This window comes from Paraphaeosphaeria sporulosa, assembly GCF_001642045.1.
Source record: "Paraphaeosphaeria sporulosa strain AP3s5-JAC2a unplaced genomic scaffold CC84scaffold_5, whole genome shotgun sequence".
In the NCBI taxonomy this organism is placed as follows: Eukaryota; Fungi; Ascomycota; class Dothideomycetes; order Pleosporales; family Didymosphaeriaceae; genus Paraphaeosphaeria; species Paraphaeosphaeria sporulosa.
The window spans coordinates 486,366-501,074 of record NW_017253364.1 but is presented as its reverse complement, the minus strand read 5'-3'; the positions used below and the strand labels follow the sequence as shown (position 1 = coordinate 501,074).

The 14,709-nt window shown below is 54.8% G+C and overlaps 7 protein-coding genes across 7 annotated transcripts; 3 read left to right on the top strand and 4 right to left on the bottom strand.

Moving 5' to 3' along the window:
- Positions 1-155: 155 nt before the first annotated feature.
- CC84DRAFT_1164041 (uncharacterized protein) lies at positions 156-1,822 on the top strand. Its single transcript, XM_018178397.1, has 2 exons — positions 156-741; positions 794-1,822. The coding sequence occupies exons 1-2, from the start codon at positions 361-363 to the stop codon at positions 1,673-1,675; spliced, it is 1,263 nt and encodes a 420-aa protein (XP_018035895.1). The 5' UTR covers positions 156-360; the 3' UTR covers positions 1,676-1,822.
- Positions 1,823-3,226: 1,404 nt separating this feature from the next.
- Positions 3,227-4,410, bottom strand: CC84DRAFT_1205308 (uncharacterized protein; the record flags this gene model as incomplete). The annotated part of the gene is made up of 4 exons (XM_018181965.1): positions 3,227-3,312; positions 3,343-3,684; positions 3,738-3,789; positions 3,892-4,410. 4 exons carry the CDS (start codon positions 4,408-4,410, stop codon positions 3,227-3,229), a joined length of 999 nt encoding a protein of 332 aa, XP_018035894.1.
- A 557-nt stretch (positions 4,411-4,967) lies between these two features.
- On the bottom strand, positions 4,968-6,912 carry CC84DRAFT_1118763 (26S protease-like protein regulatory subunit 4). Its single transcript, XM_018175532.1, has 4 exons — positions 6,665-6,912; positions 6,547-6,612; positions 5,384-6,452; positions 4,968-5,333 (listed from the first exon to the last, which is right to left on the bottom strand). Exons 1-4 carry the CDS (start codon positions 6,665-6,667, stop codon positions 5,083-5,085), a joined length of 1,389 nt encoding a protein of 462 aa, XP_018035893.1. The 5' UTR covers positions 6,668-6,912; the 3' UTR covers positions 4,968-5,082.
- CC84DRAFT_724515 (uncharacterized protein) lies at positions 6,555-7,192 on the top strand. Its single transcript, XM_018187186.1, has 3 exons — positions 6,555-6,594; positions 6,685-7,111; positions 7,189-7,192. Exon 2 carries the CDS (start codon positions 6,723-6,725, stop codon positions 6,957-6,959), a length of 237 nt encoding a protein of 78 aa, XP_018035892.1. The 5' UTR covers positions 6,555-6,594; positions 6,685-6,722; the 3' UTR covers positions 6,960-7,111; positions 7,189-7,192.
- On the top strand, positions 6,913-8,492 carry CC84DRAFT_1258953 (uncharacterized protein). The gene is made up of 4 exons (XM_018184867.1): positions 6,913-7,111; positions 7,189-7,608; positions 7,661-7,965; positions 8,016-8,492. The coding sequence occupies exons 2-4, from the start codon at positions 7,348-7,350 to the stop codon at positions 8,188-8,190; spliced, it is 741 nt and encodes a 246-aa protein (XP_018035891.1). The 5' UTR covers positions 6,913-7,111; positions 7,189-7,347; the 3' UTR covers positions 8,191-8,492.
- Positions 8,493-8,955: 463 nt separating this feature from the next.
- Positions 8,956-10,933, bottom strand: CC84DRAFT_724484 (Pkinase-domain-containing protein). The gene is made up of 3 exons (XM_018187184.1): positions 9,336-10,933; positions 9,253-9,267; positions 8,956-9,181 (listed from the first exon to the last, which is right to left on the bottom strand). The coding sequence occupies exons 1-3, from the start codon at positions 10,813-10,815 to the stop codon at positions 9,177-9,179; spliced, it is 1,500 nt and encodes a 499-aa protein (XP_018035890.1). The 5' UTR covers positions 10,816-10,933; the 3' UTR covers positions 8,956-9,176.
- A 1,535-nt stretch (positions 10,934-12,468) lies between these two features.
- Positions 12,469-14,090, bottom strand: CC84DRAFT_1144956 (uncharacterized protein). Its single transcript, XM_018176484.1, has 2 exons — positions 13,537-14,090; positions 12,469-13,485 (listed from the first exon to the last, which is right to left on the bottom strand). The coding sequence occupies exons 1-2, from the start codon at positions 13,908-13,910 to the stop codon at positions 12,510-12,512; spliced, it is 1,350 nt and encodes a 449-aa protein (XP_018035889.1). The 5' UTR covers positions 13,911-14,090; the 3' UTR covers positions 12,469-12,509.
- Between the last annotated feature and the right edge of the window lie 619 nt (positions 14,091-14,709).

Here is a 14,709-nt window from a genome sequence, read left to right as displayed (position 1 = left end):
AACGCAGCACTTTGCGACTTGGAGCATGCAGCATAGAGGAAGTCCATTTAGGGTTTGGTGTTACGGTGGATCCACATGATCTCAGGCCCAAGACTGTCTCGCGTCATTGGCCAGAGGCTTGGTCTGCGACACATGCTCCAACTTGCATTGTAGCCCGCAACTGAAATTGCTCTTGTGGTAGTGGATTCAGTGTCACATTGCTCATGCGGAAATGCTTGTAACCCTTCAAGTTTGCCCCCCCTGGCTGCCACACATTGCAGGCCTCGGGAGGACTGCGTGAACCCTTGGCCAAAGCTTCCCTGAACATCGTGTACCGAGACATCGACAGCTTCAACGGCGCGCCTTGCCACCACCGCAACGATGCGCGTCAACGAAGACGACCTGTACCGGCAATCCACGCAATACAAACACTGGTCATTCACGCCCTCGGCCCTGACGCGCCTTCGCCAGAAGACGAACGCGCATGCGGCCGCCCAAGTCAAGCTCCACATTGCCCAAGACCGCGCCGAACGCGCAAAGCTCGCTCCCCTCGACGCCTCGTCGGCGCCAGACAGCGGGGCCAACACACCAAACGGAAATGGCGCAGGCACAGGCGCGAACACGCCGGTGCCGGGCGGCGCGGGCGACAGAGGCGGCGAGGTAGACTGCCTGACCATGGACGAGGAGAAGATGGTCGTCGACAAGTTCTGCGAGACGGCCATGAAGCTGGGCGACTTCTTGAAGCTGCAGCCGGACGTCACGGTACGGGGCGCCTCCCTTTGCACGCCCGCACACAAGCTGACAGGCCGCACAGTGCACCGCGATCCAGTTCATGCGCCGCTTCTACCTCTACAACTCGCCCATGACATACGACGGGACCAAGATCTCCAAGACGGCCTTCTTCCTCGCCCTCAAGCTCGAGCTCGGCACCCGCGCCGGGTCCGCCGCCGACTTCGCCTCGCGCCTTCCCAAGACGACCCGCGACGACATTGTCGCGCCCGAGTACACCATCGTGCAGGCGCTGCGCTTCAACTTCGAGGTGCGCCACCCCTTCCGCGGGCTCAAAGGCGTGCATCTCGAGCTCGAGGACATGATCCACGGCAGCTACGCCGGCCTCGCGCACGACGGCCGCACGCCCGCCGACTTGCGCGCCGAAGCCCTCGCCGCGCTCCAAGCCACGGACGAGGCCGTCGCAGAAGGAAAGCTGGGCAACATCTACGCGCACGCAAAGGACATGCTCGCCATGGCCGCCCAACTCACCGACGCCTACTTCCTCTACACGCCCGCGCAGATCCTGCTCGCCGCGCACTCGCTCGCCGCACCCGCCCTCACGGCCTTCTACCTCGGCACCAAAGTGCCCCCCTCCGCCCCGGCCCGACCAAGAATCCTCTCCACCATCCAATCCTGCGCAGACCTCCTCTCCAGCCACCGCTCCTTCAGCAAGAACCCCACAGCCAACAAGTACGGCTGGGCCGATACCGATCCGCCCGAGACGAAGCGCGCCATGAAGAAGCTGAGGGGTTGCAAGGACCCCACGACGCAGGATCTGGTCGCCCTGAATGCGGGCAAGAAGAGGGATGTCGTGCGGGATGGGGAGTTGGAAGAGGGCAAGGCGAAGCGGCGGAAGTTGAATCGCGAGAACGCGGAGAAGGAGAGCGATGCTTTCTGGGGGCCGGAGCTGAAGAAAGAGGGGTAGCGTGGGTGTGTTGTGGGCGGGGGATGGACGATTGTTTGCATTGCGAGGCGTTTGGGAAGCATCATCGCCAGGTTCAAAAGGCCTGCTTCCGCTATGGGTATACCATTTTTCTTGCTCCCGGTAACGATAGGAAATGTACTATATGTGTCACCTACATTCGCGTCTTACACCGTAATCTATTATCGTATTTTATCACAACGTATAGTCCTGAATGCCTTGATTCCGCCCACGAAAGTGGAGGCTACGTCAAGAATTGCAAAGAGGCATCCAACTCCGCCGACACTTGATGGAACCCTACCCCTGTGATAACGGGTACGGATGCGCCAACTGCAGAGAATTCCAAGGCAACGCTCCAGTGTGGTGCTGCAGACCTCAGTATGTAGGTCACCTCTCTTGCAACCTATTCAAGATGAACGTGACGATTCCGACCAGGACGCGATGGCGTACGCAAGAGGCGGGCAAACCGCCGTTCCAGCCGTTCACTCCCCATGTCCAGCCGTTCAGGAACGCTCAAGCACATACCGCCTCTGCTCATACGTCCGGTATGCAGGTGCCGCACCTCCACTGCCATCTAGTCACTGCGCCCGTCCGTCCCCACCGCCCGCGTTCTTGCCGGTCCCCTTCCCCGCAGAATCGATATGCATCATCGGCGCCACAGGTGCCTCCCCCGTCGCATTTGGCGGCCTCTTCGGCGCGCCTAGGATGCTCCTGCCGAGCGACACGCCCACGCCCTTCTTCTTCATCACACCCGCCCGCTCTCGAAGATCGACGGCCGCATCCATGTCGTTCACCTCCTGCATACCGGGCACTTCCACCGCCTCGTCCTCATCCTCTTCGTCGCCGACAAATAGCGAGTCAAGCCGCTCGTCTGCGCTGCTGCGCCGGTGATGGGAAGTAAACATGCCGTAGCGCTTGGCTTCGCGCTGGGCGGGGGTCTGCGGCTGCGACGAAGACGGAGGGGGCATGCGGGCGCGCTGCTCAGCGAGCTCGGGGCGGCGGGTGGGTATGGACGTATTCGGCGGAGAGGGCTTGTCGAGCGCAGACGGGGTCTGTGCCTGGATGTTGGCGCAGTTTTTTTCGATGCTGGGGATGGTATCCTCTTCGACGCCGGCGGCCATCGCCTTCAGGATATCATGTGGGCTCCCGCGGACCTCCTTCAGCGGCATGTGCGTGAGGAGGTCGTTAAGGGATTGCGGGCGATTGCGAGACGAGGGCTGTTTTGGAACTGGCTGCTCGTCAGACGGCTGGCGGGGAGATGATTTCTGCTGTTGGTTCACGCTGGGCTGGTGGTGGCGCAGGTTGGACACAGGACGACCTTCGGTGTCGTAGTGGACGTTCGAGCGTCGTGGGCCAGTGGTGTTGGGGGACTCCATCCGGGACACGTACGCGCCTTCATTAGCACCTGGAGGTATCTTGACTAGTCGATCTCGAGAGCGGTCGCGTAAGGTCAAGTCACCACTACCATCAAGTGTGCTGGGTCCCTGTGCCAGGGGAGTGTTGCGAACGGAAACGTTGCGAGCATCGTTCCGGGCCCGTGCTATCGAAGTAGAATCAGTCAACCGAATAGCAACCAACAAGCTCAATCCGCTGCGGCACCCCATGATGAGCAGCGTAGTGCTCAGGCATCTGACAGGAAACTGTATCATCCAGTGAGTGAAATGACTTACCAGGACCACCGCCCCCATTACCCCTCGTCTTCTTCCCAAAGAACTCATCAAAACGCAACAATACCTCATGCAAATCCCCAATCGAGTTATGCAACATCAAATCCTCACTTCCCACATTGACAAAGATCGACACCACGTTCCACGACGCCATCAGCAGGTTGTCGAAATCCGGGAACGCGGACTTGACGAACGCGTTGAAGAGGTCGATTTTGGCATGGTCAGGGAGGCGGTTCACGGCGTCGGTTTTGATGGCGCTGGATACGTTCTCGACGCCGATGCGCTTCTTCTTGTTGAGCGGGTGCCGGATGATGGAGTCACTCGGGCGTTTGCGCGAGTCTGATTCTGTTGGAGTGAGTTTGGGCGTGGGGCTTGGAGTAAGGAGATATGGTACGTACCTGGCTGGGTGGACTCGGTGACTGGATCCGAGCTCATGAGCTTCGCCAGAGACTAGGAAAATTAGGTATGGTACACACACAAACATGATGCTGAGAGGACATAAAGTGTACAACGCGGGGATGAAGTGATATAGTGCAGCGCGAGATGCCGTACCTCTCCTTCCTTGAAACGCGAAGATGTCTTAGGCTGTCTATTCGACGCCTGCTCATACACGTGCCTCCGCATATCATTAACACGTTGCACTCTGGCGTGAATCGCCTCGTACTTCTTCTTGAAGCTCGGCATAATCTTCTGTGCAATATAATAGTTCAGCGGCACCGAGTTAAAGTCGTCTTCATCCGGAGATATGGCATCAGACTCGTGCATCTCGTAGCTATCCCCGACACAGGCGAGGTGGACTCGACGGACCGACTTGTCCGAGAACTCAACGTTGCCTAGGTCGAAGCGCGTTGTGCTGTGCTTGATCGTTACCTCCTCGAACGAGGGCTGGATACCGCTGCTGGTGCGCTTATAACGCGGAGGCTCAGGGTTACGTATGCCATCAATGAACACATCTAGGTGTTGCTCTTCGTCGTACTTGAGCTGGTCTCGTAAGATGAATGCGCGTTTCTGAGCCCGATTCATGTGCTCGAAGCTCACGAGCTGGCCCTCATCGAGAGGCGAGTTCATCATGACGAAGCGTCTCCGCCGGGCTGTATACTTGTTACTTCTTGGACACGAGAAAGTGTGCCCGGGGTGATTTACAGGAGGTACTTATGCCGGCTGCGAGTTTTTATCGAGTAGAACTGTGGCGGTCAGCGTCAGAGCGCTGAGTGGAAAGGGGTTTATATGTAACCAGTGGCTGCCAGAGCGCACGCTAGCTGATGTTGGCGGTGAGAAAGTAAGAGAACTGACGGAGTGAGTCTAGAAGACAAACAGACTCGAAGAAATAGTCCGCAAACGCATCCGGCCGAGATGTTAAATATTGAAATTCGCGTCCACATCGGCTTGCTGCAGTCCTGGTTAGGGAAGGACTTGCTGGCCTGTGTGAAGGGCAACGAGCCGGAACGGAGGCCCTTGGTTGTAGTGCGATTAGACACTAGCTCTGCTCTAACTCTTTGGTGAACAAGGATGTCTTTAAAGCTCGTGAACTTGTGTGCGTAGATCAGAGAGGTCGCGACAAATGAGCCCACGGTAGCTAGTGTATGATTACGGGCAGAGGAAGTCAATAGTGTAGCAGATGAGAGTATGTTGGTACGCATGATCATATTATGAGAGAATTATCAGCCTACCGTGTAGTAGGTAGACGCTGGTGACCAAGCATTGTCTAGGGTACTTGTACACGTCCAGAAGTCCAACCCAGGTCTACAAATACAAGCCTTCTGGCTCACCCTCGGTCTTTGTCTTGAGCACGCGCTCTCTCGCAGTGCGGAAATCCTCCATGTTGACGCGCATTCTCCGCTCACGCAGCGCCATCAGACCAGCTTCGGAGCAGATGGCCTTGATGTCGGCACCGGAGAGGTCATCCTTCTGGTTGATAAATTCATCGAGATCAACGTCTTCGTTGAGAGACATCTTGGATGTGTGCAGAGTAAAAATCTTCTTCTTGGTCGATTCTACAAAAGGCATTAGCAATGAACTTTGGGGTACGACGGGTATGACGTACGATCAGGGTTCTCGAACAGAATCTTCCTGTCAATACGACCAGGACGAATCAGCGCGGGGTCCAGGGTGTCGATCTTGTTGGTCGCCATGATGACCTTGACATCGCCGCGGTCATCAAAACCGTCGAGTTGGTTGAGCAACTCCAACATAGTGCGCTGGATTTCACGTTCACCTCCGGATGTTGACTCATATCGCTTCGTACCGATGGCATCGATTTCGTCAATGAAGACAATTGAGGGCGCATTCTCCGCTGCGACCGTGAAGAGCTGTCGTACAAGCCGGGGTCCGTCTCCAAGGTACTTCTGGATCAACTCGCTGCCAACAATGCGCAGGAACGTCGCGCTGGTCTGATTGGCAACGGCTTTGGCGAGCAGCGTTTTTCCGGTTCCTGGTGCTCCGTACAAGATGACACCCTTCGGTGGCTTGATGCCCATCTCTTCGTATAGCTCGGGATGGAGCAAGGGGAGCTCTACCGCCTCGCGGACTTCCTGGATTTGTTGCTCCAGACCCCCAATATCTGCATACGACTCTGTGGGTGCCTTGTCCAGCTTCATGACCGAGACAAGCGGATCCGCATCATCAGTCAACACACCAACCACGGACACGGACTTGTGGTGCAATAAGATGCTTGCTCCAGGCTCCAGAAGATCCTTATCGACGAACGACATGATGGAAACGTAGTATTCGGGGCCGGTTGCGCTGGAAACGATAGCGTGGTCGTCGTCGATGAGCTCCTCCAGGTTGCCGACACCCATCGGGCTGCCTCGCATGTCGTCTACCCGTGACCTCTCATCTGCGTTGCGGTCATCGCCCTCTGCGTTGACGTTGACGGGCTGGTTGGAGCTTGCCGCTGCCTTGGCCTTCCGCAGACGCTCCTGGTTCTCGACGTACTCTTCCTCGAGCAATAGGTGATCGTGGATGCGCTGCATCCGTAGATATCTCAGCTTGCATCGCGCGGTGGGGTAGACGGCAGGGAGCTTCGCGGCGGCGCTCGGTCCGGCAGCCTTCTTCTTCTTCCTGCCGATGCGGGTGGTGGGTTGCGGTGGGGGCTCGTACTTGGGCTTGTCCTTCTGTAATGCGAGTGTCAGTCACGTCCGAGGCAGCGAGGCAACGTCATGCATTCGAGATGCGGGGATTTTTAATGGGCTGCTGATATCAACGAACCTTGTCCTTCTTATTCTTGTCGTCGCCGCCGGGGCCTCCTCCAGCGCCGCTGGACTGCTGGTTACCCTGCACGCTATCAGTATCGCCCCCCGGGGCATTTCGCGGGAGACGAGCTTACCATGACACTGGCTCAGCGAGAGTGTGCGATTCGGCGTGTATCCTATGGTATAAACGAAATGTGTCCTGCGAAAAAGAGCGACGGCGCAGGTCGTCGGTGTGCGGGCGATGGTCGTGGGTGTGTGTTTGTAATGTTGATGCTGGCGGCGTTGCGCGCTGATTCCGAGAGCTGCAGACGGCGTCCAAGCGGTGTCACGTGCCCATGTACGCCACTTCCCCAACGGTACCTTCTCCACTGGACGCCAGACACGTCAGAGACCGTTGCCAACTCTCTGAATTCTTCAGACGTGGTATAGACACTACTTCTTCTCTCGAGTGCTCGCTCGCCCTCCCCACGCGACTATTACTTTGCAGCTTGTGCCCGCCCGCAACCCCGCCGTGAATCAGAGCTCCCGTCCGGTGCACTTTACCTCGAGCTGGCCGTGATATAACGATCGCAGCTACTCTCGTAAGTAATACTACTCCCTAACCTATTCAAAGACTGCCGTAGATTCACCTCCGACTTGGTGCCTGACTCACTCACAGCCACGGCGATCACAGCCTTAGGCTGACTACCAAGGTGCTACACCGAGCCGACTTCCACCCTGCTGCCTACTTTTCCGGCCGAATCCACCGTACTTTATCGCTCACTCCCATTGCTCAAAGCCCACTGCAACAATATACCTGCCTCGTCCAACACACGCCATGTCGTCCAATCGAGCGCGGCGCATTGCAAAGGAGCTCGCAGAGATCCAGAACGATAAGCTCTCACAAATCACTGCTGAGCCCGCAGGTGCCGGCGATGACCTCACACATCTTCGTGGCTCATTCCCTGGGCCACCGGACACACCGTACGAGGGCGGCACATACCATGTAGACATCAAGATTGCCAGCGACTATCCGTTCCGGCCACCGAACATGCGCTTCGAGACCAAGATCTGGCATCCCAACGTCAGCTCGGTAACGGTAAGCTGTTGGCGAGACTATCGCATGTGTGGTCGTCGCTAACCTGCAGAAGGGCGCCATTTGCCTCGACACTCTCAGCACACAGTGGTCGCCGGTCCTTACCATTAAGTCCGCCCTCATCTCCCTCCAGTCCCTCCTCAGCACACCAGAACCCAAGGACCCGCAAGATCATGAGGTAGCCAGCATGCTCATACGTAACCCTTCCGAGTTCGAACACGTCGCCCGCGAGTGGGCCGTCAAGTACGCTGGCGCTCCGAAGAGGGAGGTCGCCGAGGGTAGCGGCGGTGCCACGGCAGAGTCTCTTCGGAAGAAGTCGCAGGACGCCAAGGCAAATGAAGCCAAAGTCGCGCTTGCTGCGTATGTCGTCTTATACACTGAACTCTCTAGTGAATACTGACAGGAAACAGGTACCACGGCTATAACAAAGATCTTGTAGACCGCTTCGTCGCCATGGGTTTCGACGTTGAGGCCGTCGTCTCCGCGTTCGAATACGTCGGTATCGACCGTAACGGTGGCGAGGACTACGAGCTCGAAGAGGCGTACATGGGCGATATCACTGCGCGCCTGTTCGGAGAAGCGTAAGGCATCGATGATGCCAAAAGCCAGCCAGTCACCAGTATCAACGAGCCTGCTCTGTCAGTGGCAGGTTATCCATTCATAAGCGAAGTGTGTTTCTGCTCAAAGGTTTGTTGCAGCGATTATCCCCCAATTTCCTATCGTCAGGCCTGGCCGAATACAGGCTTTTTAGGCATTCTCATAAGATGTCTTACTACATTTACGGCGTTAGGCTGGGGAATCGTGTCACGCTCACAGGTCTAGAAGAAGACCTGTCAGCTACTTTATGATATCACATACAGGACAATCAATCAATATTACAAAGAAACATGGTTTCCAGCCATTCTTGTATTGGCACTCGACGTTACAACGTGACTTCCATATTCTTCTTTATCCCGCGCACAGTAGTATAGATGCCGAAGTATGCTTGCAAGGGCGGTCGGGAAAGGGCGGACAAGAAACATTGATGAATTTGTATCCCGGTGCCGACTGCATGATCTCCATGCATAGATGATTGCGTTCCCAGCACCAGTATTATCACGGCGACGACATCCCGTAGCAAGAGTGTTAGTCCGATAGCGCAGGTAGTTCACACCAACGACATGGTATAAGTATACACGTCTGTACAGATCTGTAATGAGTCCCCGTCCGTTAGCATATCAAATCAGTGGCACTGTACATTAGTCTGAGATCAAAAGCTGATAGATCAATCCAGCTAGAGGCGAGCTTGAGTCAGCTTCCGCCGTTTGTGCACATTAGCGTCTTCGTCTTGGTGATCGACCATATTTACATTGCTGAAAATTTCCTGGTAACATGCTAGGCCTTGCAAGTGTGAGTCGCGAATGGGAGTCTCGTAGACGATAGAGCTGCTTGGACTTGGAGACAAGCTTTGCTTCTGCCCATCAGTATTCGGCGAATGTTGTTGAGTGAGGGGCGGGTATGGCACCGACGAATCAAAAGGACTATCGTGGTTCTGCAGCGTTATTCCGAAAGTGATGAGAGAATCCATTGTGTTATCCTCGCGACGCTCAGCCGGGTCGATTTGTTGCTTGCGGCCGTTGGACGCTGACACATCATTGGAATACATACCTGACGCTGAGGGGTCTAGACATCATCATTCAGTAAGCATATGCAGGCAGCACACGTGTAGCGCACATGCACGGACAACTCACCGGGATCGAGCGAAAGCTGATTCATCGAGTTGTTGAATGATTTACTTGCGTGCTCGTGGCCAGATCGTGTGCCGAGCTCGAAGGAGTACTGTTCGTAACGGCTGGGTCCCTCGTACTGAGCCTCTTCGTGCTCTGCTTTGACAGACTCTCCCTCAGAAGGAGGGTATACAACGCTCAAGTTCCAGTCTTGCGATCCCGTAAAGCGCTCTCGAACCTCCCGGAGAGAAACCGGAAGGGAGGGCTGTTGAAAGTAATGAGAATGTATCTGGGAACCTAGTCCTAGGTTCGGAGTTGGCGCGGCAATAGGCTCGACGAGCTTGGAAACCTTACGTCTAGGCTGCCAATCCCTTATGGAGCGCGCGTACAAAGCTTCGAACTCTTCGGCCAGATAAGGATTCGTGAACCAGCGATGCGCAAGCGCCTGCTTCACCGTCATTCGATCTGTCTCCCGTAGCATGAGCAGTTTCTTGACAAATTCTTTCGGTTTGTCGCTCACTTTACTCCAGGCAGGGTGGTCATCATTATCGATAACGCTGAGATCGCATTTGGCCGCAAGCTTTAGAGTGTAATTGTGAGGTTCCGGCTCATAACAAGGAGCACCGAAGAGAGCTTCGTTGGACAGTAGATTTGCTGTGATCACGCCGATCGACCACATATCTACTGCTTTAGAGTATCCCGAGCCCTTTGGGCATGTCTTGTTCATTTCATAGATTTCAGGTGCAATATATTCGATGGTTCCAGTCTTGGTAAACATGCGTCGGCGGTCATTTCCAGTCGACTTTGGCAGAACTCTGGCATTCCCGAAGTCAGTAATGACGATACGTGCTCCGTCTTCGGGATACGTCAGGAGTATGTTGTCTGGTTTGAGATCCCGATGAACGATGTCGCGATCATGCAGATAATTGACCGCCTTGAGGATCTGGAGAACAATTACAGCCGCGTCGATGGAGTTCAATGCGCCCCCTTTCCGCTCCATATACGAGAACAGATCCCCTCCACTGATCAATTCTTGGAACAGGTAGATGGTGTTCGGACTCCAAAAGACTTTTTCGACGCTGATAATGTTCGGGTGGGATAGGTCTTCGAGAATTCGAAATTCGCGAAAACATCGAGTGACCTTGCTTGGCCAGCGCTTCCTGGACCCACACGCAATACTTGGTTGGGTCTCCTCGCAGGTAGGTAGTCGCAGATCATGCATGACTTCTTCTGGATAGAACTCTTTCAAGTTTATCACTTTGCAAGCCAGTTGTCGCTGTGACTTCTGGTGGATCGCAACTACGACCTTCCCGAACCCACCTTTACCAAGAAGGCGGCGGGTAATCGAGTAACGTAACGCGAATCTTGGCACCTCATCCTTCTGAGTGGGAGTCAGTGAGAAACTGGAGTTGGGCTCCATATCATGATAGACCAGTATGACTGATTCGGAAATGCGAAGCTCGTCTCTGTCGTCGAGCAAGAATGCGCCGTGCTTGCGAGTCATCAGAACGGATTGACTGGCTCGCGAGTTCGCGTATGCTGCATTATACTTCGTAAGAAAGGTCCCATTACTTGACACGTCGGTCGCATAAACTAGTGGTGGGACTCCGCCATTGCCGAACTCATCGTATAAGATGCAATGGATGCGGAGGTGCTTATTGGAAATGGTGCGGTCAGGCCAGTGTCGCTCGCTGATCAGATATTAGAATTTGAGCAATTCACCCCGAGTCATCACTGCTCTCACCAGAGAGCTGGATTTCTCCCGAGGTAGAACTGCTCATTTCCATGTATGTCGATAAGATCTTGGGTTGCTGAACGCGTCAGGAACGCGTCGAATGGCAGAAGGACGAGTCTGGAGAACGATGCACTCACCAGGGGTATCCTCGCCAGCGATCCGTATCTCAAAGAATCCCACCACAGCGTCTGCCATTGTCATTCCCACGTCACCATGCTCAATGTGGTGATAGGGCTGAAGCATAGTCGGATGTCGCTGCCGGCGCGTGACGTACCGGAAGGCGCCAAGCGCGTAGGCTTATATTGGTTTAGCGCATATTAAGCGAATGCCGCTCGCGCACATAGTCTTTGTGCTCGCTTCAAGCTCCCCTCTCTCCTCAACCCACGACACTCATCTCAAAACTAAGGTAAGCTTTCAATCACTACTCTGCTGCAGCTTCATGAAGCTCAATTGAGCTCGCTTGTTGCACATTGCACCGACGCAGCTTCATTGTCGCTGTTGGAGCTGCCGTTACCCCGCTCGAGGATAACTACTAACGACACTTCAAGTTCACTTAGCCGACAAGATGAGAGCCAAATGGAGGAAGAAGCGCGTGCGACGTCTCAAGCGTAAGAGGAGGAAGACTAGGGCTCGCTCGTAGGTTACCTTTCGTACAATCCCCCGGCAGCAGTCACTAACAATATGTGCAGCAAATAAACTACTCGCCCCTCGATCTCAGCTCCCGTCACTTCAATCGCCAAACATCAAACAATGAACGACTCTCAGCCAGCAATCTCCCAGCCGCACCCGGAACACCCGCCATCCCGGCTACGTCATGCGGTCGACTCGCGAGCAACTTCTTGGTCAATCGGGCAGATTGCGTTTGTGCTGGATTGAGGGATTACATGGGAAGCTGGTCAATCGCCTGTTGAGGACTTTGGGAGTTTATTTGAACTGCCTCAGGTGTACGCTCTAACACCGGCTCGCTTTCGAGCTTGCCTTTGAATGGTGCATCTGCCATGTGGACATCCGTCACGATACGAAAATGAATCAGACATGCTTCACGACAACCCTTTTGCCTTATGCTGCCTGTGATGTGTTTCAGTGACTGCTCATCGTTCCTCGAGCTGAGCTTACCCCGCACGACGCTTGTCGTCACCATGCGCGCATTGCTGAGGAGCTGTCGCGTGACTGAGCTTAGTGCGTGAGAGTCCTTTGTTCCAACGTTGTACCTCAAACACGCGCGATCATGTCTAGAGCTTCAACGTAGATGTCCGTGGCTCAATGTGAACAGTGTTGTCACGTTCTGGGGAATGTTTGCAATAGTTGGATGGCTGTGTGTAGTTCGCATGGAGTGGGCCTCGTCAATTAGTTCGACATCGGTACACAATCATATTTGAGACTGAGAAACACTTCAAAACGAATACAGCAACACAAATGCATGTTAGAACTAGGTGTATTCGGTATCTAGATGTACAAGAACGTTATCTGCCGCTTCTCGACTGCACCCTGGACGTCGACACCGGGGCATATTGACTCACATTACTCTGTCCTTTCATCTGCTTTCTCGGCTGACGATCTGAACCCGTAACGAGGTTACTGATCTGGGCAGCGACCCCTACTGCAGTTCTATAAGGGTAGGTAGCCACCGACCAGATTGTCTGAATATATAGGGAGAAGAGGTTGGCAACCCACGTGAATAACATAGTCCCCATACCCGGTCTCTGTCCCGTACGAGCAGCCGCTGCAGCTAAAGCTAACGCATCCCTATTCCGGGCATCCAGCTCCTGGAAGCGTGCCTCGATCTGCATGGACTGTGCGGCCTGACGTTTTTCATATCTTCGTACCGCACGGTTTAGAGCGTCGAGTTGGGGTTGCATTCCTTGTCTCACTGTAGCTCCGATTTTCAGGCTCTCGATATCGGTATTTTGTGGGGAGTCGGTCGCTCTCGCTTCCAGATTGGCAAGACGAGTGGAGATGTCTTGAATATCTGCCCTGCTGTATTCGAAATTGTTGTCTGAGCGGACGACACGCTGTAGGTGTAGCATTCGTGCTTTCACCATCTTGATGACATGGTGGATAGGACGAAGCTCCGCGCCCATCACAAAGATGGTGAGGTTGTAGTTGGATACAAGGCCCTCGGCTGGGCGAGTGAGCTGTGAGCGGATTGCGTGCAACAAGTAGGCGCCGAGTAAGGGGCCGATGAAGCAAGTGAATAGGGCGAGCATCTCGTTGTTCCTGAGTTCCATGTGTGCTTCCTCCTGCGCTTTTGACGGTGGTGCATTGCCATGGTCCGCTTGATCCTTGTGGTCTAGTGGTGCCGCAGCGGCGGGGCTGGATGCTTGCACTTCGTCTTTTATAGGCTCTCCGTTAATTTCATCTTCCTCCAGGATTATCTCGTCGCGTTCGGGCTCGTCGGAGTCAAAGTACTGCGTGTGCTGTGCGGCATGGTACCATTCCCTGCAACGATAACGATCAGCGATTGCCCTGTATAGCGCACCGTGCACATACCATGGCGTCCTCACACACAAATTGAGGAACAGCGTCCCAAATCCCAGCAACAGTACGTCTGTAACAATGGCACCACCGTTCTGGAAGATGAGACCAGCAAAGGCGGGGACAATGGCGAAAGCAAGCGGTGCAGAATGCCACAGCGAGACCTCATCCGTGGTAGTCAGCTTTTCCATATCATTCTTGCTCAGAGACTGTAGGAGGTCGTCGGTGGAGGAGCGGAAAGAGTGTCGCGTGTCTGAGTACTGTGAGAGGATGGAGCTACGTCGGCGAGGCGCGGGTGGAGCTTGTGCACCTTCTGAGAAGGTTGCTGCGCGATTCAACATCCTCTGGCGCAGGAGAGGGTGTATCTGCTCGGCAGGTGCTTCCGCCATGTTGAGACCCGTCGAGGCGGCTTCTCCGTACCGAGCCAGCGAGAGTGTTCAGCGCGCAATATCGGCCGAGCACTAGGCCGGCAGAAGTGTCGGGGAGTCTGAGAAGCTCCAGCAACGATCTCGTCGATGATAGACCATCATGAGTACGTAGCTGAACGTGTGCGCCGCGCTACACCCTCGGAAAGGCGGGATAGATGGAATGCTGCTGCCAAGCGCGCCTCCAGTTACGTCACCAAACCCCTTTGGGACAATTGTATACCACTTCAATTCGCAACAGTCACGAACGTTTCGACATCCCAACTACACATATCAGCCGTTGTTGTCGGGCTGGAAGCAGTACCTCCGCTATTTCTGTGGCGATCTCATCCATCATATTGAGCTAACAAATGTCACTTGCAGCGCCTGCAATTGTAAGATCACAGGGTCATGCCTGGGGTGATTGAGGAGCGGGGGCGCCATTCTCGCCTCAATAGTCCTGCTGGAGTACTTAGGTGGGCTAATTGAGTCCATTGGATGCTATTGCGAGGTTCATCAAATTGTGTACACGGCCGAGGCGGCTGCCACGCTTCACACGGGTAGGGCAGCAAATTCACCTCGGTCCTGGCCAAACCGAACTCTGAGCCTGATGAGCTTAATCCCCCGATCAGAGACATGTTTAATAGGATTACTTTCGTTTTCCTATTGACAAGTTGCGATTTAGGCAACTTTCCTATTCAGACCCAAATACGGTAATAGCCCACGTTTCACTGCCGCGCTCTGCCGCGCACTCACAGCGAGTGAATAAGCGGGCCTTATTGAC

Bases quoted from the DNA above. Each gene is read 5' to 3' on its own strand.
- CC84DRAFT_1164041 (XM_018178397.1), top strand. From the start codon at position 361: ATGCGCGTCAACGAAGACGACCTGTACCGGCAATCCACGCAATACAAA. The intron at 742-793 runs GTACGGGGCGCC...CAGGCCGCACAG, and splicing joins AGCTGCAGCCGGACGTCACG to TGCACCGCGATCCAGTTCAT.
- CC84DRAFT_1118763 (XM_018175532.1), bottom strand. The intron at 6,453-6,546 runs GTTCGTTGATAT...CTCGCATTACAG, and splicing joins ACAAGAATAAGAAGGACAAG to AAGGACAAGCCCAAGTACGA. The intron at 5,334-5,383 runs GTACGTCATACC...TGCCTTTTGTAG, and splicing joins TCTGTTCGAGAACCCTGATC to AATCGACCAAGAAGAAGATT.
- CC84DRAFT_724515 (XM_018187186.1), top strand. From the start codon at position 6,723: ATGTGTCCTGCGAAAAAGAGCGACGGCGCAGGTCGTCGGTGTGCGGGC.
- CC84DRAFT_1258953 (XM_018184867.1), top strand. From the start codon at position 7,348: ATGTCGTCCAATCGAGCGCGGCGCATTGCAAAGGAGCTCGCAGAGATC. The intron at 7,609-7,660 runs GTAAGCTGTTGG...AACCTGCAGAAG, and splicing joins CCAACGTCAGCTCGGTAACG to GGCGCCATTTGCCTCGACAC. The intron at 7,966-8,015 runs GTATGTCGTCTT...GACAGGAAACAG, and splicing joins GCCAAAGTCGCGCTTGCTGC to GTACCACGGCTATAACAAAG.
- CC84DRAFT_724484 (XM_018187184.1), bottom strand. From the start codon at position 10,815: ATGACTCGCAAGCACGGCGCATTCTTGCTCGACGACAGAGACGAGCTT.
- CC84DRAFT_1144956 (XM_018176484.1), bottom strand. From the start codon at position 13,910: ATGGCGGAAGCACCTGCCGAGCAGATACACCCTCTCCTGCGCCAGAGG. The intron at 13,486-13,536 runs GTATGTGCACGG...TTATCGTTGCAG, and splicing joins TTGTGTGTGAGGACGCCATG to GGAATGGTACCATGCCGCAC.